General features: G+C 51.5%; 2 protein-coding genes across 14 annotated transcripts in view; one reads left to right on the top strand and one right to left on the bottom strand.

The window, feature by feature from the left end:
• TMCO4 (transmembrane and coiled-coil domains 4) overlaps positions 1 to 21,468 on the bottom strand; it is a 73,443-nt gene extending 51,975 nt beyond the window's left edge. Inside the window, exons 1-7 of one of the 11 annotated variants that reach the window (XM_053660192.1) lie at positions 20,937 to 21,468; positions 15,956 to 16,028; positions 11,897 to 11,988; positions 10,309 to 10,425; positions 6,982 to 7,159; positions 2,582 to 2,756; positions 1,800 to 1,827 (exon numbers count right to left, since the gene is read on the bottom strand). In XM_053660192.1, coding sequence (XP_053516167.1) covers positions 1,800 to 1,827; positions 2,582 to 2,756; positions 6,982 to 7,151 — 373 coding nt within the window. In that variant the 5' untranslated portion in view covers positions 7,152 to 7,159; positions 10,309 to 10,425; positions 11,897 to 11,988; positions 15,956 to 16,028; positions 20,937 to 21,468. Of the gene's footprint in view, positions 1 to 1,799; positions 1,828 to 2,581; positions 2,757 to 6,981; positions 7,160 to 7,516; positions 7,615 to 10,308; positions 10,426 to 11,896; positions 11,989 to 15,955; positions 16,029 to 16,334; positions 16,450 to 20,936 lie in introns of those variants that run through there. The other 10 variants (XM_053660184.1, XM_053660187.1, XM_053660188.1 and 7 more) reach the window with 10 other exon arrangements.
• OTUD3 (OTU deubiquitinase 3) overlaps positions 20,656 to 22,510 on the top strand; it is a 73,581-nt gene continuing 71,726 nt past the window's right edge. For all 3 annotated transcript variants that reach the window (XM_037140094.2, XM_037140093.2, XM_037140092.2), the window contains exon 1: positions 20,656 to 20,838. The gene's annotated coding sequence lies outside the window, so the exon portion shown is untranslated. The remainder of the gene's footprint in view (positions 20,839 to 22,510) is intronic.

The raw sequence follows: 22,510 nt of genomic DNA, 5'->3' as shown, positions 1-22,510 counted from the left end.
ACAATCCAGACAAGGGCCCCGCCCTCATGGAGCTTGTGGGGAAGAGACGGAACAAATAGCCCCATTCTGACCCTGACCTTCTCTGCACCATTCCAAGTGGATGCCTCAAATTGTGCATTGTACCGCACCCTATAAATGCTATGCTCTTTCCTTTACGCATATACCTGTGATAAGGGCTAATGCATAAATTAAGCAGAGTCAGAGATTACCAATAGCTAATAATAAAATAGACAACTACAACAACATACTGTAATAACAGTTAGGTGCGTGTGGTCTCTCTGACCAATGACCCGACAACTGAGACGACTATTATGTGACTAATGGGACGGGGCAGGGATACGCTGGACAAAAAGATGATTCACATCTCAGGCCAGACAGAGCAGGACTTCAAGATTTCATGACGCTACTTAGAACTGCCTGCAATTTAAAACTTATGAGTTGTTTTCTTCTGGAATTTTCCATTTAATATTCTCAAACTGTGCTGGGCCATGGGTAACTCAAACCACGGAAAGCTAAACTGCAGAGAAGCGGGGGAGCTACCATAGCTAAGTTAAAGATCCCAAGGTGAGGTCAGCCTGTACGAGGTTCTCATAAGAACCGTGCAGAGGAGAGGGAAGGGAGGAGGAGGAGAAAGCAGGGAAGACAAAGGGTGGGGCGTGGAGCGGTGCAGCCACAGGCCGAGGACACTTGGAGCCATCGGCTGCTAAAAGAGGCATGGAGGACTCTGGCCCGCAGCCCGCAGAGGGAGTGAGACCTGCTGACACCGTGCTTCCGGCTTTTGGCCTCCAGAACCGTGTGAGAGGAGAAGTTTTTGCTGCTTTAAGTCACCCGTCTACGGTAACTTGTTTCGACAGCCCTGGGAAACGAATGTAGTGAAATCCTGTACTGCCACTTCCTGAGCAATCAGTGGGCAAATTGCTTAACCTCTCAGAGCGGACCTCCTTGTCCACAAAACGTGCCACTAGGATCCGTCTCATTAACCCAGCCAATGGATGTTTACTGAGTGTTTACCATGTGCAGGTGCTGGATGTACGTGGTGAAGGAACCCGGCACAGTTCTGCCCCCGTGGAGCTCACAGTCTGGAGGGGAAGCCAGTTACCACACAAAGAAGCGCGTGGCTAGATGCTACACTGCAACAGACAGGAGGCCAGGACGGCTGCCCCCGGGGAGTGATGACTGAGCAGAGGGTTGAGGGAGACTTGGAGAGGAGCTGCGCGACGTGGGGCGGGACTCCTGCCAGGGGAGGGGCCCCGTGCAGAGAGGCTGGTGCCAGGAGCAGGATGCACTCCACATGGGGAGAGGGGAGGGGTGCGTGGGGAGAGGTGAGGACGAGAAGGGGCCAGCCCACCAGGAAGGGCCATCTTTCTCCCGAGTGCGGCGGGAGTGGTCGCGGGTACCGGGTCAAGAGGCAGCATTGTCACATGTGTGTCTGGGAAGGGTCGTTCGAGCTGCAGGGTGGAGGACAAACTGCTGGTCAGAGTGGTGGCAGGAAGACCTCAGAGGAGACCTCTGCTGTCATCCAGGAGGGGGGTAGGGGTGACTCAGACCAGGGTGGTGGGTGGAGACGGGGAAGAGCCAGATAAAGAGCTACTTAGAAGGTCAAAACCTCAGGGCATTACGAGGAACAAAATGAGGTAATCACTGAGAAGCACCACACAGCGCTTGGCATGGAGGAAGTGCACACCGCCTCCCGACAATGTGGGGCTCCCTTTCCTTCCTTGCACCAAAAAGACCAGGGGCAACCAGGTTCCAGGTGAAGATGAGCGCCCACAGTTCACAGAACTTAGAAATCAACTCACCATCCTTGAGTGAGAAGCTCAGCAGGTCCTGGAAAAAGTAACAGGAATTGGCAATAAGTTGATATGTAAGCAGCCGGCTCATTTGACAAACATTTATTGACGCTTACTAAGTAGGAGAGCCAGACAGAAAACATCTCTGCCTTATACTCTGCTGGTGAGTCAGACAAATAAACAAGCAAATGAATGAACGTGTGAGGGTTTCCGGGAGTGAAATGGAGGAGGGGAAGGGCCGTTTTAAATCTGTTCACTTGACCCACCACGACCGAGTCACAGCTGCCTATTGCACTGCGAACAGAGCAGGTGTGTGACAAGCCTGAGGGCACACAGCAAAACTGCTGCTTCTGAGAAAAGGCACCATGGCACGGCACTCAGGAGCAGGGGCTCTGGAGTCAGACTGCCGAGGTTTGAATCCGGGCTCAGCCCCTTGTCAGCTGCAGGACCTTGAACAAGTTACCTAACCTCGCTGCGCCTGGGTTTTCTCCTGAACGAAATGGAATGCTCTTACTACCAACCTCATAAAGCTGCTTTGAGAATTAAATGAGTTAATATTTGCAAAGGTGTTCCCATGTACTAAGCACTGCTTAAGTATTAAATCAATAGTAAATATTCAATAATGATGATGTAACACTAGCTTTGATCATCATCACTAGATAATATTCGGATGAAATATTTTATCTTTCCACCACCCCACCCAGAAGCAATGTCCAGACCGACTAGGGAAATGATTTGTTCTGGCTTCCCCAGCACCCACTGCCCGGGGCAGGGGGGGGCGGCGGGTGTACCTGAGTGATTACCAACGGGTCCTCCTTCACGATGGGATCCTTCATTAAAATCTGAGCAAACATGTCAGCTCCTTCGCCTCCCAGGCCGCTGGCAAAGGCATTCATGGTTGGCAAGACAGCTTCGGACAGCTCCAGCCACTTCACCAGGCCTGCCACGAACTCCGTGCAGAAGGAGCTGAAAGGCAGACACAGCTGAGACCCCGAAGCTTCCAGACTGCACCTCGCAAGGCCATCAGGAAGTTTAGCGTGGACGTGTTCATACATGTGAACAGCCAACACATCAAAAACTATGGTGACCACAGCGTGTAGAATTTAGAGGAGCCCAAATCCAATTTCAGGTGGTGGGGATTTTAGCTCCTTCCCCCAGAGAACCTTTGACCGAAGGCACCTGCACCTGGCCTGCCACCTGCTCTCGTAGACCAAGTTTCACAGGCACGGTCACTCCCGGCCCTTCACCTGTGCTCTCAGGCTGCTTCAGGCTGTAAGAGCAAAGCTGAGGGGCCAGGACAGAGACCACATGGCCTGCAAGCTAAAATACCCCGTCCTCTATGGAAAACATAGGGCCCTGCCCTACTCACGCATATCTCCATGTTTATGAATAGAATTAATCATAGGAAACAGCATGGGTAAGAAATAAGTACAGTGGAACCAGAGGATCGCAGTTTGATTCCCAGTCAGGGCACATGCCTGCAGGCCAGTTCCCAGCAGGGGACGCACGAGAGGCAACCACACATTGATATTCCTCTCCCTCTCTCCTTCCCTTCCCCTCTAAAGATAAATAAATAAAATCTTTTAAAAAAACCAATGAAAAAAATACTCTTAAAAAAAAAAAAAGTCCAGTGGTACCTCAGTACTCATCCTTCTTTCATTCTGGAACTCGTGACCAGGGCCAGAACCTCAGAGTACCGAGTGAGGAAACATGTCCTATTGCGGGGCGGTGTCTTGATTCACTCAAGTTCTAGCTAGTGGGAGGAGTCCTGAGCAAGCGTCAAGTGCAGAAACATTTTTTTTTTCTCGTCAAAACGTGACGAGTGCAGGATCTGACAAGTTCTGAAGCTGACGAGTACTGAGGTATGACTGTATCTTAAAGGCTTGCTTTTGTGTTCCATGTGGACAAAAGTGGTGACAGAGTGTTTGCTTTGCTTTTTTTTTAATCCTTGCCTGAGGATACGTTTATTGATTCTAGAGAGAGAGTAGGGGAGAGAGAGAAACATCAATCAGTTGCCTCTTGTCCACACCCCAAAGTGGGACTGAACCTGCAACCTAGGTGCATGCCCTGATCGGGAATCGAACCCAGAACCTTTGGGTACACAGGATGATGCTCCAACCGACTGAGCCACACTGGCCAGAGCCACAGAGTGTTTTCGTATGGTAACTGAAACCAAGAGCAGATCTGGGCTGTAAAAAAAATGGAGGCTGTGTGTAACGTGTTTGGGGCCAAGGGAAACCAAGACCAACCACATGGAAAGAGTTGGCACACCAAACCAGAAACTTCCCAGAAGGGATGCCTCAGGGCAAAGGCTTCCGGTCCACGTGCTTAGGACAATACTTGGATGTGTGCCTGCGAGGGGCACAGAGGACGGTAACTCACTTCCCTCTGTGCCCCGCACACGTGGTGCCCCGCACAGGCCCGGCACAGTGCCCAGGCTCACAAAGCTCTTCCCCACCTATGTATCAGCTTATCAGGTAGGGGTTTACCAGGTCAGGGGAAGCTTCCAGAAAGATGGAGTCTTCCTAGACAGGGCACTGGGATTGGCCACAACAGGGAGAGAGTCGAACCCTTGTGGGAGACAGGACTCTGGCTTGCTCAGGAACAGAATATCAATGAGATATTTTCCAACTCTGTGTAGAGTATGTGACTTCATTATTAATAATGAGAATATCCAGTATTTGTTTGGCAGCAGCTCTACGCCAGGCTCTGCAAGGCGTCAGCACACTCCCTCCTCATGAGCACCCTCTCTGGTGGATGCTGTTCCTCTGCAACAGTAATTCCCCAGCCCCTTCTCCCCGGCCAGCAGAACCCACCTCTCATGATAGAGGTTAACAATGGAAAGTCATTTTTTTTCCCAGTCCCCTTGAAGACGAGGCTTGGGCAAGTGACTGGCTCTAGCCAAAAGGGGAAGCCTTCTCGGCCTAGTCTGGGAAAGCCTTCCTCCCTGATGAGAGAGACTTGAGGGGAGTTCCTGTTCTCCTCGTGTGCCTTGGGCCTTTTCCTATGAGGATGTGATTTGTGGCACTGCAGCAGCCATAATGTGATTAGGAGGCAAAGGCCAAGGGAACTGGAGAGAAGCCAACCCAAAGGCTTTTCGAGGCACGGAATCAGGCCTGGAACTCCCTGCCTTTTGATTTCCTGTTACGTGAGAAGAAAAGGAAGCTATTGTGACGTGCGGCTCCAAATGCCCTGACTGGCAGGAGCAAGCTCAGTATTGTCTCCATTTTACAGATGAGGAAACCGGAGCAAATAAAATGAGTCACAGAGCTAGCAAGTAACCGGTGCCATTTACTGAGCACCTACTATGTGCCAGGCACTGTGCTGTGGGCTTTACCTACGTGATCTCATTTACTTCTTCCCCCATTTTATTGAGATATAATTCATATATACATATATATATGTCACTGTGTAATTTTAACTTACATATATTAATATACACCAACCAGCATAATGGTTTAATTTACATATATTGTGAACTGATTACCACAGTAAGCTTAGTTAGCATCCAGCATCCCATATAAATACAATAAAAGGAGAAAGCAAAAAATTGTCTTCCTTGGGATGAGAAGGCATAGGACCGACTCCGTCCACCACTCTCGTGTCTATCACACAGCAGCGTTAACTACACTCTCGCTGCACCTTGCATCCCCACACTTACTTATCTTGTACAGAAGCTGGTACCTTTTGACCGCCTTTCTCCAATCATTTAATTCTTGTCATCCCCCTGCAAGGGTGGGTCTTGTCAGCCCACCCTCAGATGAAGAGACTGATGTGTAGGGAAATTAAGTACCCCGCACATGGTCACATGTACCCGGAAAGGGGCAGGGAACTTGAACCCGGATCTGAGTCCAAAGCCCAGGGAATGTCTCCTGTGCTAATAAAACCAGCGGGGATCTACCCCCTCTTGCTGTGAACCTCGCCCCGTGTCTCTGCTGCGCTAAGCTGGGTGTAAGGCACTGGGACTCAGAGGCGAATGAGGCAGCTCCTGCTCCCCAGGAGCTCAAACTGCCAGGGTGGCAGGTGTGGGAAGAGGTACAGTGCAGCCTGGGGTCACGGTGATGGGTCACTGGGCATGCAGGTAGAGAAACACCTGGTCTGACAGTGGGGAAGGTCAGGGAAGGCTTCCCGGAGGTGGCCCCCAAGGAGACGAATATGCTCAAGTGTTGGGTCCAGTGACAGAGACAGAAATAAAAGACAAAAACAATACAATCAAACAAAAACATCCAGCGGAGACCCAAGGCATGGGAAAATTTACTCACGGAGGAGGTTTGAGGGGGGGGTGGGATCTTGAAAACCCTGCTGATGTAAAATAAAAACTTCTTGTCATCTCCTGTCCCCAACCTGCTGCTCCCCATCTCAGTAATGATATCTCTCCCCTCCTAGGCGCCCTCCCTGCCTGGACCTTTAGGAATAGTTAGCTCCTCCCTCTGCCCGTACAACATCCAGCCCGTTCCCAAGTCAACCCCATTCTCCCCGAGAAAGCTCTGTCTCACCTGTGCCCTCTCTCCACCGCTTGGTCACTGTCCTGGTCTCCCCCGTGACTCCATCAGCCTCCTTCCTGGCCTCCTCCTGCCTCTAAACTCTTTCCCCATAGAATCCTTGAAGCCCTTAAAGGCCAAGCCTTAGCTCTGAACAACTCTCTATTAGAACTTTAAATATGCATTTAAATGCACCTGTTTGATAGTGACAATGGCAGATATAAACATGTTCATTAGACTTGTCATTCTTTTGCTCCTGTGATACCCCATCTGTTGCTATTATATGCAGTCATTTAGGTATCGCCCCCCCCCCCCCCAGACCTTGCTCTTCTTTGTTTTACCTACAGGGTCTTGTAGTACTCCCAGCACACAGCAGTAGTTCAACAAATGCATGTCACATGAATGAATAAATATCTCCATATTAGACTGTGTCCTGCCTGAGGGCAGGGATACAGTCTGCCTTGTTCAACCTTATTCCTGGATATCTTCCATGTACTTTAATGGTGCCTGGCACACAGTAGGTGCTCAGAAAATGCTGGTGAGTACTGAATGAGATGTCCTATGCCCCTGGCAGGCTGTGAGCTCCTTAAAGACAAGCACAGTGACTTCCCTTTTTGTAGTGCCCCAAACACCTGGCAGGCCGCTTGGGGTGTCCCTAATGGTCTCCCTGAAAAAGTATGACCTTCCCTCTGTGAGACAAAAGCACTCACCTCTGCTCAGGTTCTGGAAACAGCTGGGACAGGGATATGCCACAGAGGGCGGCATAGGCAAAGCGGTTGGCCTCGGACAACTCCCGGCCCACGGGCGGGCGTGGCTCCCCCTCCAAGGCTGGCTCGGCCACCGGATGCGGCCTGAGGCTTGACCTGTCCCGTGTGGCCATTGCCAGTCCTGCAGGAAAAAAAGCCCAATGAATGAGAAACGTGTCCAGGGGGTAGGCAGAGGTCACTTAAATGGGACACAAAAATTTGAGCATAAAAGAAAAGATTGATAAACTAGCTTTCATTAAAATTAAGAACTTCTATTCATCACCTTTAAGAGAGTGAAAACACATACCAAACACTAGTAGGAGATATTTTCAATATGTATTTCAAGAAAGGATTTGTATCCAGAGTATATAAGCAACCCCTTTAACTTATAAAGAAGAAAGGAGGCAACTTTTAAAATAGACTGGTGTAGCTCAGTTGGCTGGAGCATTGTCCCATACATTGAAAGGTCACTGGTTTGATTCCTGATCAAGGCACATACCTATGTTGTGAGATCAATTCCCCATTGGGGTGTGAATAGGAGGAAACTGATTGATGTTTCTCTTTCACATAGATGTTTTTCTCTCTCCCTCTTTAAAAAAAAATCCTAAAAAGAATAGGCCAAATAAGTACTTCATAAAAGATAACCAATGGCCAATAAGCATGTTGCAAAGTTGTTCGACATCATTAGTCATTGTAGAAATAGAAATTCCAACCCAGTGAGACATTGCTACTCATCCATCAGAATGGCTAAAATAAAAGACTGACAATAACAAGTGTTGCTGAGGGTAAGAGGCAAATAGAATATTGCACTGATATTTCCCCCTCTTTCTCCTTCCCTTCCCCTCTCTCTAAAATCAATAAGCATGTCCTTGGGTAAGAATAAAATAACTCAGTGGGATACTACCACTCACTGTCTGAATTGTTAAAACTAAAAAGACTGACAATACCAAGTGCTGGTGAGAATACGGAGCAAATGAAACTATCATACATGGTTCATGAAAGTGTTAACCACCATTTGGAAAAGGGTTTGACATTTTCCATGAGAGCTAAACATATGTTCTCCTCTTTTCACTCCTGATAAACGAGGGCTCTGTCCATCAAGAGACATGTACACAAATGCTCACTGAAGCTTCATTCATAACAGTCCCAAACTGCAAACAACCCACATGCTCGTGGCAGAATGGATGGACTGTGCCATATTCAAACAGTGGACTATTACACAATGATGAAACAGAATGAAGTCTGGCTAATAACAGCAACAAAAGTGAATCTCATAGACACAATGGTAAGCTGACAGCCACTCACGAGGGTACATTCTGTAGGGTTATGTTTATATGAACGTGAAGAACAGATCAAACCGATCTGAGGTGATCGCGGTCAGAGGAGAGGTTACCGTGGGAGGGAACACCAGCTCAGAAGGGGCACAGGAAAGCTTCCGGTGATGGCGATGCCCTATATCTTGACCCGAGTGGTAATTACATGGGTGCAAGTGTATTAAAAAGCCATTCAGCTGTACACCTAATATTTGCGCACTCTAGGTATGTTCTGTTTCAATGAAAGGAAGAAAGAAGAAAGGAAAAGGAAAGAAGAAGCACAGGAGGAAGAGAGGTCTTTATTCTTTCCTTCCTTTCCAGAGGGAGAAGGGGACAGAAATCCATTCCCATCCAGCTATAATATTTTTGTTCTCAAAAGATAACGTCCATGAAGGAGTTATTTAAAAGTCTGCCCACAACTAGTACTTCATTAGCTTTTCAAAAGAGCCCTGAGTTTCATTAGAAGCAACAAATCAACATCTGTGCTGGCACCTCCGGTTCACAAAGCACTTTCCAATCTATTTAGGTTGTAAGGTTAAATGGGACACGAGCCATTAAGATTTTCAGGCTCAGAGAGGCCAAATAACCTCCCCCAAGTTATGCAGTAAGTATGTGATGAAAGTCAAACCCGACTGTTGGCTCTAAACCCTGTGCTCTCTCCTCTACATCAGCACAGGGATCCTTCTTCCCTTGTTTTGGATGGAGAAACTGAGGCACAGAGAGGGGAAGACTTTGCCCAAAGTCGCCCAGCAAGACTGGCCTCCAGTGATTGCTCCAGGAACCAAAGTTTGAGATTCACTGATTTCCCTGGCTTGGAGGATTGTCCCACACAATCCCCTGTGGTGGGCCACGGGGACAGTCGCAAGCCAGGAACTGAGGACAGCGCTGGGGGAAGCAGCCAGCCATGCCAGCTGGCTTAGCAATTTCCACTGCATGTAATCAACTCCATGTGCCCTTTGGAGGCTACGGTAATTGTGCCACTGCCTGGAGGGGCCCAGGATGGTATTTTATTGGGTTGGTCTCTAGGGAGACCCACCGTGGTTTTTAGTTAAAGAATAAACAACCCTCTCATCAGAGAAGCATAAGCTAGTCTGCCTCCAACCACAGGGGAGAGGGGGACGTACCGGGTGGGGCAAAAGGAGGTGTACAGTTTGAATATGCGCTATGCAGTTTATTCTTGTGTTGTTTTTTCTTAATTATTATTATTATTTTCCATACAGACAACAGTAAACCTCCTTTTGCCCCACCTGGTAGCTAGTGCACAAAAAGCTCAGCTTGAGCCAAATTCACTCATTCATTAGACAAATATATATATATATATAATTTATTTATTTTTAGAGAGAGGGGATAGGAAGGAGAAAGAGTGGGAGAGAAACATCAATGTGTGATTGCCTCTCTTATGTCCCCTATTGGGAACCTGGCCTGCAACCCGGGCATGTGTCCTGACTGGGAATCGAACCGGTGACCCTTTGCTTCACAGGCTCCTGCTCAATCCACTGAGCTATACCAGCCAGGGCGATAAATATATTCTTGATGCCCTATAATCTGTTCTTTCCACAGTCACCCTAGTGGCCTTTGTTTCATACACCAGTCCTCTCACCTGCCTGTTTAAAAGCCTCGGAAGGCTTCCTACTGTCCCAGGGTGAATCCCAGTCCCCTGAGGATGGGCTACAACATCCTGCGTGATCGGTCCGCCTGCCCCTAAGCTTCTCACGCCCCCACACCCGACTTGTTCACTGCACTGTAGCCACACTGGCCATCTTCCTGCTTTTCAAACACCTGAGCTGCTCTCCCCTCTGGGCCTTTGCACTTGTCATCCCCCCTGCTTAGGACACCCGTCCCCTGACCTTGACATTAGTCTGGCCTCAGCCCGAAGGTCACCAGGCTGAAGTACTTCTGCCCCTCTACCCCAGCATCCTGTCTGGTTTACGATACTGAGTCCTATCTTCAATAATATATATTTAAATTATTCACTTACCTATGGATACCCATACAACATAAGCTTTTCAAGGCAGGCCCCTGGCTGCTTCTTCCCTGCCGCGCCCCGAGCTCTCTGAGGTGGCCCTGGGTATTACGGGCATTCCATAACCACCTGCTGAATGAATGAGGAAGGGCATTCGATGTGTGATGTCCTGTTCCAGGCCTTGGGGCAGATCACGGGACAATACTGACAAACTCCCTGCTCTCAAGGGGCTGATGTTCTGGTGGGACACAGGCAATAAGACACCAACATGGAATGACAATGACTTAAGTAACTTGCCCAAGATCGCAGAGCTGGTAAGTGGTGAAACCAAGATTTGCACTTGGGTGGTCTGGTTGTCGGGTCTATGCCCAGTCCGCTCAATACACAGTAAACATATGGTCAGGAGGCGATCACCGGGGAAGAACAGTTAGGCAGGGTGAGGGGGTATGCAGTGATGGGCAGGTGGGAAGCGACCGTGGCATGCAGGTGAAAGGTACAGGTGCCATCCCAGCAGAGGCCCGCAGGAAATAAAGGGCACAGCCCTGGGGTGGATGGCAGAGCATTCCGGTAGAAGAAGCAGGACTGTGGTGGAGGAGGTGGACAAGTAAACAGACGATGACAAAGCAGTAGGATAAACGCTGTGATGGAGGAGACACAGACAGAGGGACAGCAAGACGGGGCCTGGCTTCCTGGAGAAGATGACGTCAGACAGGGGTGGGGTGGGAGGAAGAACACGCTCTGGGCAAAGGGGACGGCACATGTCAAGACTCAGAGGTGCAACAGAGAGAGAATGCTTTCCAATTCTTTTTCATCCTCACCAAGGGCATTTTTTCATTCCTGTTAGAACACGTGAGACATCTATGTGAGACAGAACATCCACTGCTGCCTTCTCCTACACACCCTGACAAGGGATCGAACCTGCAACCTGGGCACGTGCCCTGACCAGAGATTGAACCTGCGACTCTTGGTCTATGGGGTGATGCTCCAACCAACCCAGTCACACCAACCAGGGTAAGAGAAGATGCTTTTTAAGAACCAGAAAGATGCCCAGTGCAGCGAGGATTTGGATGGTGAGAGGGAAGAGACGAGGTGGCAGGGGATGCCGCCGCCGGGGCCACGCGCCGCAGACCTCGTTCTCCCAGCTAAGGACTGAGACTTAGCTGCAAGGCCACAGCCGTGCGAGGAGCTATGAGGTCATGTGGAAGCTCTCTGTACTATTATCTTTACAACTGCCTGTAGTCTATAATTATTTAAAACTAAAAACTAAAAAACAACAATAACAAAAAAGAAAAACACTGTGATGTCTCTATGGGATTTGAAGGACCTTTCCTCAAGGTCTGAGTAACCTAAAAACACAAGTTCACCTCCTCCCCAGACTAAGCAGTTAGTTAACTTAATAAACCCGTATTGACACCTACTATGTGCCAGGCACCATCCGACATGCTGGGGACACACGGTGACTAAGACAGACAACAACCCTCCATCCCGGAGCTCAGTTCTAGCAGGACAGACAGACAATATGTAAACTCCTAATATCTAAAATGATACTATCTTAGATAATGGCGAGGCTTCTGAAGGAAAAGAAACCTTAAATAATACTTACCCAGATTTCCGGAAACAACCACGGGCCTCCCGTCTGGGTCTGAAAACAGGCTGCCAGCATCGGATGCTTCCTGGGGAAATATGCAAATTGCCCTGCAGGAGCAAACCAGAAAAACCAGCTCGTGGGTCCACAGGGTGTGGGAGGAAGCCAGTGGGAGGCAGGGATCCAGATGCCCAGGCTCAGGAAGCCTCGCCCCGCAGGTCCCTGAACCTGGGATCCTTTCTCAGTCGGGTGGCAGGCAGCTACCGGTCACTGAGCACATAACCTGGACTCTGCTTGAACCGTCTGTTGTAAGTCCTCGAACCCTGAGCTGTGGTTGTGGGCCTGCTCCTTGGGCAGCCTGGCTGTGGAGGGCAGGAACCTGATCTCCTCCATCCCGGTGCGCACCCCTTGCCTGCCAGACTGAGTGCTCAGAAGTGTTCCTCGAATGAATGAATGAACTAGTGTGGAGGCTTAAGCAAGAGCTAGACTCTCCTGGTTATTTGGCTCCTGTTCTTACCCTCCCATTTGGGCAGTGAATGAAGAACAGAGATAGAACAAGGGCCAAGTGTCTGGAATTACCCAGGGTGTCCCAGAGCCCCAACCCCAGGATCCCCAAAGCTTCAAGTAACCTGAACTTCATCCTCATGGCCTTTTTCCATGCCAAGGAGCTAGAATATTATTTTCTGCCTCTTCAAGCCTCTGTAGGGTTTTTAATTATTACTGATAATTTACACCCTTCCCCTGGCTGTCTGCCTTCCACAGGGTATGAGAATGTGCTCGTACCACGCCTCCAACCTGACAGAGTCCTGCTACAAGTCAAACCACATTAAAAAGCTGCACATTAGAAAAATGGCCGAAGAATAGCCTCCACAATTACTTCTGAAAGATGAGAGGCCAGAAACTTTTCTGCATTCCCCAAGTGTTCTGCTATCACTGTGTACTGCTTTTGAACTTGGGAGCAAGTTATTTTGTTCATGTCCCTGTCCATAGAGAGGGGACTGTTGGGACTTGCCTTAGGCTGGTGGCAGTGGCTGTCTTTAAAGGCAGGGGGAAGGGTTGATGATAGGTGATTTTCATTTTTCTCTTTCACATTTCTGTTTTATGAATTTTTAATGATGAGTGTGTCTTGATTTTAAGATTCGAAAAAATAGACGCGATTTTAAATGATCATAAAATGTGCTGCCCCGGGCTCGTGCTGGCTGGTGAGAAGCAGCTCTAGGCATTTCTTTCCAAGTCCGTATTCCAGGGATGCTGCTGGCCTGACATGGGCCAGAGTGGAGTATTTACACCACGGACATGGGCAAGTGCTACAAGTGAGGGGTTTTATTTTCCAGAGACATGGTTCATAACATGCCATTGGATATACAATATGATTACAGTTATGTTTTTGAAAAATGTTTCACGTGATCACAAGGAAGCACATTAAAACGTTAACGATCGATGTCTCTCAGTCGTGGGGCTGCAGGACTAGAAGTAACAGGTCAGCTTTTTTTTTTTTCATTTTTTAAAAAGATTTTCTTTATGTTTAGACAGAGGGAGGGAGAGAAACATCAATGTGTGGTTGCCCCTCATGTGCCTCCTACTGGGGACCTGGCCTGCAACCCAGGCATGTGCCCTGCCTGGGAATTGAATCGGTGACCCTTTGGTTCACAGGCCGGGGCTCAGTCCACTGAGCCACACCAGCCAGGAAGTGTAATTGGTTTTGTTTTTTCTAATTTTCTATGTTTTTAAACATTTTCTGTCATGAGATTTTTGGTGCTTTTATAGTACAAAAATAATTTTAATTAAAAACATCAATTCTGTTTTAGAAGCCTATCGGGGGAGTGTTTTATCTCAGAAAGTTCTGGCTCTGTGCAGACCAGCCAAGCCTCACAGGGCGGAGGTCACTGTTCAGTCCCACTTCTGTGACCAACAGGCCTTGCTGTCAACAACATGGGCAAGGGCTGGCGTGACAGACAGGAGTCTTCAGCTGTCCCTGATGGTGGGACAGAGGTGCCCATGGTTCCAACTCTGTACATGGTCCCATCACATGGGCTGGGCCCCAAACTGTTCCAGCTGCAGGGGGTGGTGGCAGCGGTACACAAAGGGCTTGTGCCACCTGAACTGTGTATGTCAGGTGCCTCCACCCCTCGGTCTGACCAGGGATCAGGACCCAGTTCAAAGCTGAACTGGGTTCTCGGGTGCATCTGAGGAGCCAGGCTGATGCCAGGAGAGGGTGCTGGGTTACCATGGAGAGAAGACCCTGCTGGTCCTGGCCACTGGGGCTCTGCCCTCGGGGCCCCTCCTGTGCACAGAGTTCGTGCAGCAGTGCCCGGGCCTCAGGCGGTCACTGAGGAGGAGGCAGCCCCTAGCTCCCAGGGGTCTCCTGGGGGTCTTGTTCCTGCCCAGGCACTATAAGGACCCCAAGCCTGCACCTGACCCAGAAGGGCCCGACTCTCAGGGACACAACATGGACACAGTGAGGAGAGTGGGGCGAGCACTGACCCGTGGGTGGCAAGACTGCAAAGACCAGCCATGGGCTGGACAGGGACTGTTCTCTGGTAGGACCTTGGTTGCATGCTCTGTGATGACTACTCTTGTCCAGCTGGTCACATAACCCGTCACCAGAGAAAACGCTGGCTGGGTTATTTTTGTCAGGGGCAGGGGGCAGACAGTCATTCTGCACACATCTGTCCTCAGCCTGCAAGCACCCACAGTAGGGGCTCAGCCAGGATTTGCCGACTCACAGCATAGACAGCATGTGGGGGTTCTTCTCGGGGACATGAGAGGGTCCAACAGCAGCGCCGAGGAGAAAACTGAGTATGGTCACCGTGGTCCTGGAAAATTCTTTAAATCACCCTTAGAACTCCAGACCTGGGCCCTTAGTCCATCACACACAAGAATACATTTCTTTTGTTTTTCTTACATGCCGGCCAGTGGTGGCCTTTACAAATAAAAACAAAACAAAACAAAAAACAAACAAACAAAAACTTGGAGCAGCCAGTGAAGGCCAAGGTCAAATCAGATGTGCGTGTGTGTACAAGTGTGGTGTTTGTTCTCTTTTTCTCGCTTTTCCTCTTTTCTGGTTAACTAGTCACAGGTGCACGTTTAAATAAGCCCGAAGTCTAGTAAAATGAGAGTTACCACTACACAGATGGCTATAGTGTTGCAAGGAAGCCTAAGAACCGTCTAACTGTTCTTGCGCCAAGAATGAAAAGCATCTGGCTGAAGGAATCCTTTACAATAATAGAGCTCAGCACTGTTCTCAGGCCAGAAACTCTGAAGACTGTAGATCAAAGTACACACACACACACACACACACACACACACACACACACAGAGTCTCGAGAAGGTCCTGGAAGGGAGGATTCTAGGAGGATTCTGCCCAATTTATTGCCTCCTTCCCCTCTTCAGCGATTTGGGAGAGCAACTCTTCATTCCCTATCTCTATCTGGAAGTTAAGTTGGAAGCCCGTGGTAAATGCAGCATCTCAGTAGGTCTCCATGGCAACAGATCCAACAGAGAAGGACCCGGGGAGTTTGGGACACTGCCACTATAGACTGGAAGGAATCAGGAATGTTGGCACAGGAAGTTCCCACCCCAACCCTACCTCAGCAGCTTGGAGGCAGAGCGAGGTGGGCGCGGGCGACGGGGCACCGTCAGGGCGAACACACAGGCTCTGTAACATTTTGTCCGAATTTACTGCATTTACCGTTGTGCCTGCCTCCCCAACTCACACCCTAGTTCCAGCTGCCATCACCGCTCTGGCGGGGGCCTTATCATGGGCCTCTGACTTCTGTTCCGCCCTCGCCCCTCCCTAGTCACCCCGCAGCCCCAGACGGCTCCATTCTAAACTGAAGTCAGATCATGTCCCTCCTCTGCTCCAAACCCCCAAGGGCTCTCTCCTCACCAGTCACAGTCCTTACAATGGCAGTGCAGCCAGGTGCCACCTGCCCTCCTCCTCTTGTCCCCTTCACCCATTCTTTCCAGCCCCAGCACCCTGGGGTCCCTCCAGGCATGCTTGCACCCCAAGGCCTCTGCCTCTTCCCTCTGCTGGGAGTCCTCCCCACCCGGGTAACCACATGGCACCTCCCTTACCTCTTAGGGTCTGCGCTCCTGTCTCACATCTCGGTGAAAAGGCAGGTTGGGTCCATTCCACACATGCTTGGGGCTGGCGGAAAAATGAGATGTTAGTCTGCGGACAGGTGAGAGCTAGTGAGATTCACTGGTCCAGGCCAACACCCAGGCACAGGTTTGAATGGCACAGCACTTGTCCCAGGACCTTGCCCTTCCTTTCTCAGGGCCTCTGTGTCTCCATCTGCATAGTGGAGATAATAGTGCCTATGTCTCTGGACTGCTGGGAGAAAATGAGGTGATGATGATGCAAATAGCGGCACATGACTACCATTTCCCAAGCGTCTGCCGATAGGACATTCAATTTAAAATTTTTAATTGACAATACACAGAGCATACATACAGTTCACTGTCTCAACTGTTTTTAAGTGTGCAGTTCAGGAGTGTAAGGCGCATTCACGCTGTTGTGCCACCCATCTTCAGATCTTTCCAACTTGCAATCGGAAACTCCATACCCAAAGTGCAACTCCCCATGCCCCTCCCTCAGCCCTGGTGCCGCCACTCCGCTTCCTGTTCCTGTGATTTTGACTGAGTGCCTCAGTGACTAGTTAACCAGAAAAGAGGAAGAGAGAAAGAGAATGCCACGTGCGCGCACACACACACACACACAGGCACACACATACACACATGCACACACACACACATCGGATTTGACCTTGGCCTTCACTGGCTGCTCCAAGTTTTTGTTTGTTTGTTTTTGTTTTGTTTTGCAAAGGCCACCACTGGCCAGCATGTAAGAAAAACAAAAGAAATGTGTTCTTGCGTGTGATGGACTAAGGGCCCAGGTGTGGAGTTCTGAGGATAAGTTCAAGGATTTTCAAGGACCACGGTGACCATACTCGGTTTTCTCCTCGGCGCTGCTGTTGGACCCTCTCATGTCCCCGAGAAGAACGCCCACATGCTGTCTATGCTGTGAGTCGGCAAATCCTGGCTGAGCCCCTACTGTGGGCGCTTGCAGGCTGAGGACAGATGTGTGCAGAATGACTGTCTGCCCCCCGCCCCTGACAAAAATAACCCAGCCAGTGTTTTCTCTGGTGACGGGTTATGTGACCAGCTGGACAAGAGTCGTCATCACAGAGCATGCAACCGAGGTCCTACCAGAGAAGAGTCCCTGTCCAGCCCATGGCTGGTCTTTGCAGTCTTGCCACCCACGGGTCAGTGCTCGCCCCACTCTCCTCACTGTGTCCATGTTGTGTCCCTGAGAGTCGGGGCCCTTCTGGGTCAGGTGCAGGCTTTGGGGTCCTTATAGTGCCTGGGCAGGAACAAGACCCCCAGGAGACCCCTGGGAGCTAGGGGCTGCCCCCTCCCTCAGTGACCTCCTGAGGCCCGGGTGCTGCTGGACGAGCTCTGTGCACAGGAGGGGCCCCGAGGGCAGAGCCCCAGTGGCTGGGACCAGCAGGGTCTTCTCTCCATGGTAACCCAGCACCCTCTCCTGGCATCAGCCTGGCTCCTCAGACGCACCCAAGAACCCAGTTCAGCTTTGAACTGGGTCCTGATCCCTGGTCAGACCGAGGGGTGGAGGCACCTGACATACACAGTTCAGGTGGCACATGCCCTTTGTGCACAGCTGCCACCACCCCCTGCAGCTGGAACAGTTTGGGGCCCAGCCCATGTGACGGGACCATGCACAGAGTTGGAACCATGGGCACCTCTGTCCCACCATCAGGGACAGCTGAAGACTCCTGTCTGTCTCGCCAGCCCTTGTCCATGTTGTTGACAAGACCACGTGACTTCAGGCCCAGGCTCTTTCCCACTTCACTACAGAGGCTCAGGGATGGCCCTGAGCCTTCCTGGATTCGTCCGGCTAACGTGGGGCCTGCCACTCCTCTAGGGTTTTACAGCTCGGTATTCCCGTGCCTGTGCCCTTGACCCGGTGGGTCAGGGTGGGAGGGGATGATGCTGGGACGTCCGTGCCCCCACCCCCCGACTCCCCAGCAGAGCTCCCTCGGGACCCCTTTGGCTCTGAAACAGCAGGCACCACCACTCCCCCCCACCAGAGACTGGGGACCACTCTCCGGAATTTGCCCCCGCCAGATGATGGGTTACAGGCTTGTTGGTGGTCTGCCTCCCCCACTAGAGAAAGCTCCGAGAGGGCTTTGGCTTTTGTATTGTGTTCCTGGACGTATCCTGGAACAGGGCCTGGCAGAGCAGGTGAAAGAATGAATGAAAGAACAGTCCCCCACAGCTAAAAATGACTTCAGCATTATTTTTTTGATGAAGGACCATACGATTTTATATCAAGCGGGGTCCCCATATTTGCAGAAAAGCTACCCCTACAAGTAGATTTCATGAATGAGCACCTGTCCAAGCGACCTTGGACCAGTCAGTCCCTGAGGGCCTGGGTCTTACGGTCCAGGTGGTGTACAGGGCACAGGCAGAAACTTCCCAGCGGTGAGTGTCTAATTCCACCTGAGCTAAACTTCCCACGTACCCGGGGTGCCTTTTTGCCTGGGGTACTAGTCTAGTTTGAGCTCGGATCTGAAGGATGAGGAGGTGGTAACCTAGGAAAAGTGAGAGGAGGGAGGAGGAATGGACTGGAAGAGCAGGCGCAAAGGCCCTGGGGTGGGAGGGGCCGAGTGCCTCGGGCACAGAGGGCTGTGGGCAGAGTGGTTTGAGGAAGGCTGAAGGGGTGGGCCGGGCAGGGGTGGGGCCCAGACTGTGCGGCCTTGTGGTCCACGTTAAGGTTTTTGTTCTTTATCCCAAGAAAATGAAAAGCCACAGCAGGGTTTATACAGAAAGGCTATGATCAGATCGGAGGGTAGCTAAGTGGAACGTGGGATGGATCCCCCCTTCCGGCCCCGTTCTGCCTGCTGTGTACATCCAAGGTAGTGGGACCCCCACCTCATCGGCAGCCCCAGTTTAAAACACATAGCAGTCTCCTCAGGTACCACGTGTTCAGGCCTGGGTGGCTGATGCGGCCACTGCAGCTTGGTGCTCCCAGGGCAGGGAGAGAGGGTTTCAGGCCAATGAGAAATTCTATGGGCTCTGACCTTGATAAGCTCCCAGGCTGAGCTACAGCACCGAGTCAGTCGGCTCTGCCCCTCCAACCGCTCCTGGGCCTTAGGCCAAAAAAGCAAAAGGGCTCCCGAAGTGGCAGGCGCCACACAGGGCTCTTTGTGGTTTCAGCTCCTTCTATCCTCATGACAACCTCGGGCACAGGTAGTTCACAGCTGAGGACATTTGAGGAGGCTGCAAACTCAGGACCTGAGCCCACACCTGTCTGGGGCTGCACGTGTGCTGCCCAGGCTGGAAAGGCTAAAATGCTGACGGCGACAGGAGCATCCGTTTGTGGAGCCGGCAGGGGGCCTCCGTCTGGGTGCCTGGAGCTCAGCTCCTCCACCACCGCCTCTTTCCTTTCTTTACCAAGAGCAGTAACAGGTTATCAACTCGGTTCCTAGTGGCTCCGAAGCAACCCACCTGAGCTCACACCTGCTTTTACAAGGCTTCTGACAACGACGGCACTTGGGATTGTGCTTTATCATTTGTGGAGCATTTTCACCAACTCTGTGAAGTATCATGACCCCCATTGTATAAGAAAACAGGCCCAGAGAGGTGCAGTGATGGTGATGAGATCACACAGCTAAGAAGTGGCAGTGGCTGGTTTCCAGGCTCTGAGGTTAGTTTAGAACTTCCTCTGGACCAATCCCTATCCACCTAGCAGCCCCCCCCCCCCAATCCCTGGGGAATGGGGTGAAAGCTCAGGGTGGCAGAGCATGTCCAACAAACAAGGACCAAAGGCTCAGAGGGCTGGAGGCTGTGAGGTTCAGTCTCTGTCCTCTTGACATACTTCCCAGGTTGGGGAGATTCCAACGGTCTCTCCTTCCTGCCCAGCTCTCCCCACCCCCAGCCTCCCCACCAAACGGGAGGGTTCTGTTCCACTCTCTGGAGTGTACTCCTGGAAGACAGCGCTTGTTCACTGCTCTATCCTCAGTGCCTAAACAGTGCACACATCAGCACATAGTAGGTGCTCAATCAGTATTTGTTGAAGGAACAAATGGATGCCCCTAAAGCTTACAGGGGTTTTGTGTTTCTGCAGTGACATGAACACTGGTTGGGTTAGGGAAAGAAGAGGGAGCCTGTGTACTCCTACTTTGTGTTACTAGTGTCCAGGCCAAGACTCTGGCTCTAGCCTGGCTGGGCCCCGACTCCCTGGGTGACCTCAGGGCAGGGCAGAGAAGGACACTGTGAGAGCCTACTCTGCACCAGGCACTGGGTCAGGCTGTGGAGTGGGGTACCCAGGTCCTTACCCTGTTCTCCTTCCTTGCTGTGTGGTCCTGAGGAAATCACCCATCTTTCTGAGCCTGTTTTCTTAGCTGTAAAACCCACTCTAAACTTCGTAGCAGTAATTCCTCCCTCTAACAACAGCAGCTGGGCGAGGAGACACGGCCAGCCTGTAACACTGGGGGCCTGGGCTCTTCCCTAGAGGTTTCTCCCAAACCACCTCCATTTCAGTGTCTGCTGTGAGCTCAGAGGCCACAGGGGTAAGGAAAGAAAGGGCGATGGCTGCCCAAAGCCTTCCCCATCAGTAGCTGGTGTGGTGCGTGGAGGGGCTGCGTGGGACCGGGTGAAGCCCAGTGAACCCGTGTGTGACCTTGAGCAAGTCCCTTTTCCAGCTCAGCAGAGCAGCGGGCTCATTTATCAAGCGAGGTGCTGGGTGATCTCTAAGGGCTCCCAGCTCTGAGCTGGCAAGCAGGAGGTAGTCCCTACGCCCTGCCCAGCCTCAGTTTCCCCAGCCACCGTCCCACGTGATTTCTAAGGGCTCTTCCGGCTAGGAAAGAAAACAAGCAACAACCAGGCCGCCTTGTCTCCGCGGCAGTCAGCGCTGGGGAAGTGCGCGGCCACTCCGGGTGAGTCCCGCGCCCACGAGCAGCGGGGCACGGGGTGGGGGGCAAAGGGCTCAGGGGTTGCCGATGCGGAGTGGCTCCGGCCGGAGCAGGCCCCTTACCTGGACGCTAAGGCAGCCGCAGCGGCGCGAAGACGAAGTAGGCTCCACCCGCCCGGCTCCTCCCCCGCCCCGGCCCGGCCGGCCCGCGCTAGCTCCGGCCGGTGCCGCTGCCTGCCTGGGGCTGCCCGCCCCGGGTGCGCCTGGCCCCGCCGCCCGGCGGACGTGCGTAGGGACAGCGGGGTCTTCCGGGCTCCAGCTCGCGAGTTTCAAGTTCCCCACCGGCTCGTCCCGCCGACACTGCGCCGCAGGGGTGCGGGCTCTGGAAGTGACGGGCCTGTCCCGGCGCGAAACTGGGGTTGTGGGTGTATTTGCCCTGCAGGAAGCAGCGCAGGGCAGGGCGCGAGGGTAGGCCTTGCAGGCAGGGTTGCCTCTGCAAGAAAGTGCCCGAGAGGCGTCCGGGCCGGGAGTGGAAGGACAACAGCGACCTGAATGGTAATCTTCCAAAGTAAATTAGGAAAAGTCAAAGCACCAGCCACAGAAACACCCTTGCCGTGTGCACCCTGTTGAAGTTTACAGTGTTGAGATATCCATGCGCTCCCCGATTTTTCTTTCGGTTTCTCTAAAGCTAACTTTGGTTCGGTCTCAGGACCTTCGCTTTTGAGGTGCCTGTGCCTGGCACTCTGCCACCAGAACTTCCGCTTCCTGCGTATGTTACCAGCGGCTGGCATCTGCGAGTCTTCCCTAACCACCCGGCAGACTCAGTCATTGAACAAATGTTTGAGCACCTACTATGGGTCTAGTATTATAGAACTAACCATGAATATTGTTTAGGGAACATTATCTTTTTGGCTGGCTCTGTGTGCTTTTCATACATGTTTTATATCATTTAATCCTGTGCAGTTTATGCTATTATTAGCCCATTTCACAGGGGAATCATACCAGGCTTCCAGTCCTGTTCTACTTAGTATTTCACACTCTTTGGTATTGTTTGGGCCATTTTGTTTGCAGTTTATTATCTGCCAGCTCGACTAGCATGTAAAAGCCTGGAGAATGGGAGTCTCGGCTGCCTTGTCCTCAGCTGTGTGTCCAGCCCCAGGGACTGTGCCATGTACTTCATAGGTGCTTAGAGTCACTTAATGAACACATGAATGGGTCTTATTCCCCTAACAATCCTATACATTCTTATCACACTCGTTCTACAGAATAGGGGACTGAGGTCGAGGTCCAGCCAGGCAGAAGCCACAGGGCTAATGAGTTGGGGCCCCGAGCCACCGTGGCCACGACGGCTGCTGCTCCTTTGGTGAAGACAGTGCACTGCCCTGAGTGGAAGAGACAGTGAATGGGGTCAGAGACCAGCTGTCAGTGCAGAATCTGTGACTCAGGCGTGTCTCTGGAGAGTGCTCTGGGCCTTTGCCCGCTCATCTGCACACTGGCCAATCAGGACCAAGAATAGTCTGTCTGCCTACTGAGGTCACATGCGTCAATAGTGCGCACCCTTTAGGGGCATGGGGAGCCACATCTGAACGTGTGGGTCTTGTCGAGATGGAATATTAGTAACCACGTGGAAGTGATGCCAACAAAAGTGTCCAGCTGGACCTCCTCTCAATGTCTGGAGGCCCGTCCCAGCCAGACTG

Source organism: Artibeus jamaicensis, unplaced genomic scaffold (assembly GCF_021234435.1).
Source record: "Artibeus jamaicensis isolate MK-2021 breed Jamaican fruit bat unplaced genomic scaffold, CSHL_Jam_final scaffold_847, whole genome shotgun sequence".
In the NCBI taxonomy this organism is placed as follows: Eukaryota; Metazoa; Chordata; class Mammalia; order Chiroptera; family Phyllostomidae; genus Artibeus; species Artibeus jamaicensis.
This window is presented reverse-complemented; position numbering and strand designations above follow the sequence as displayed.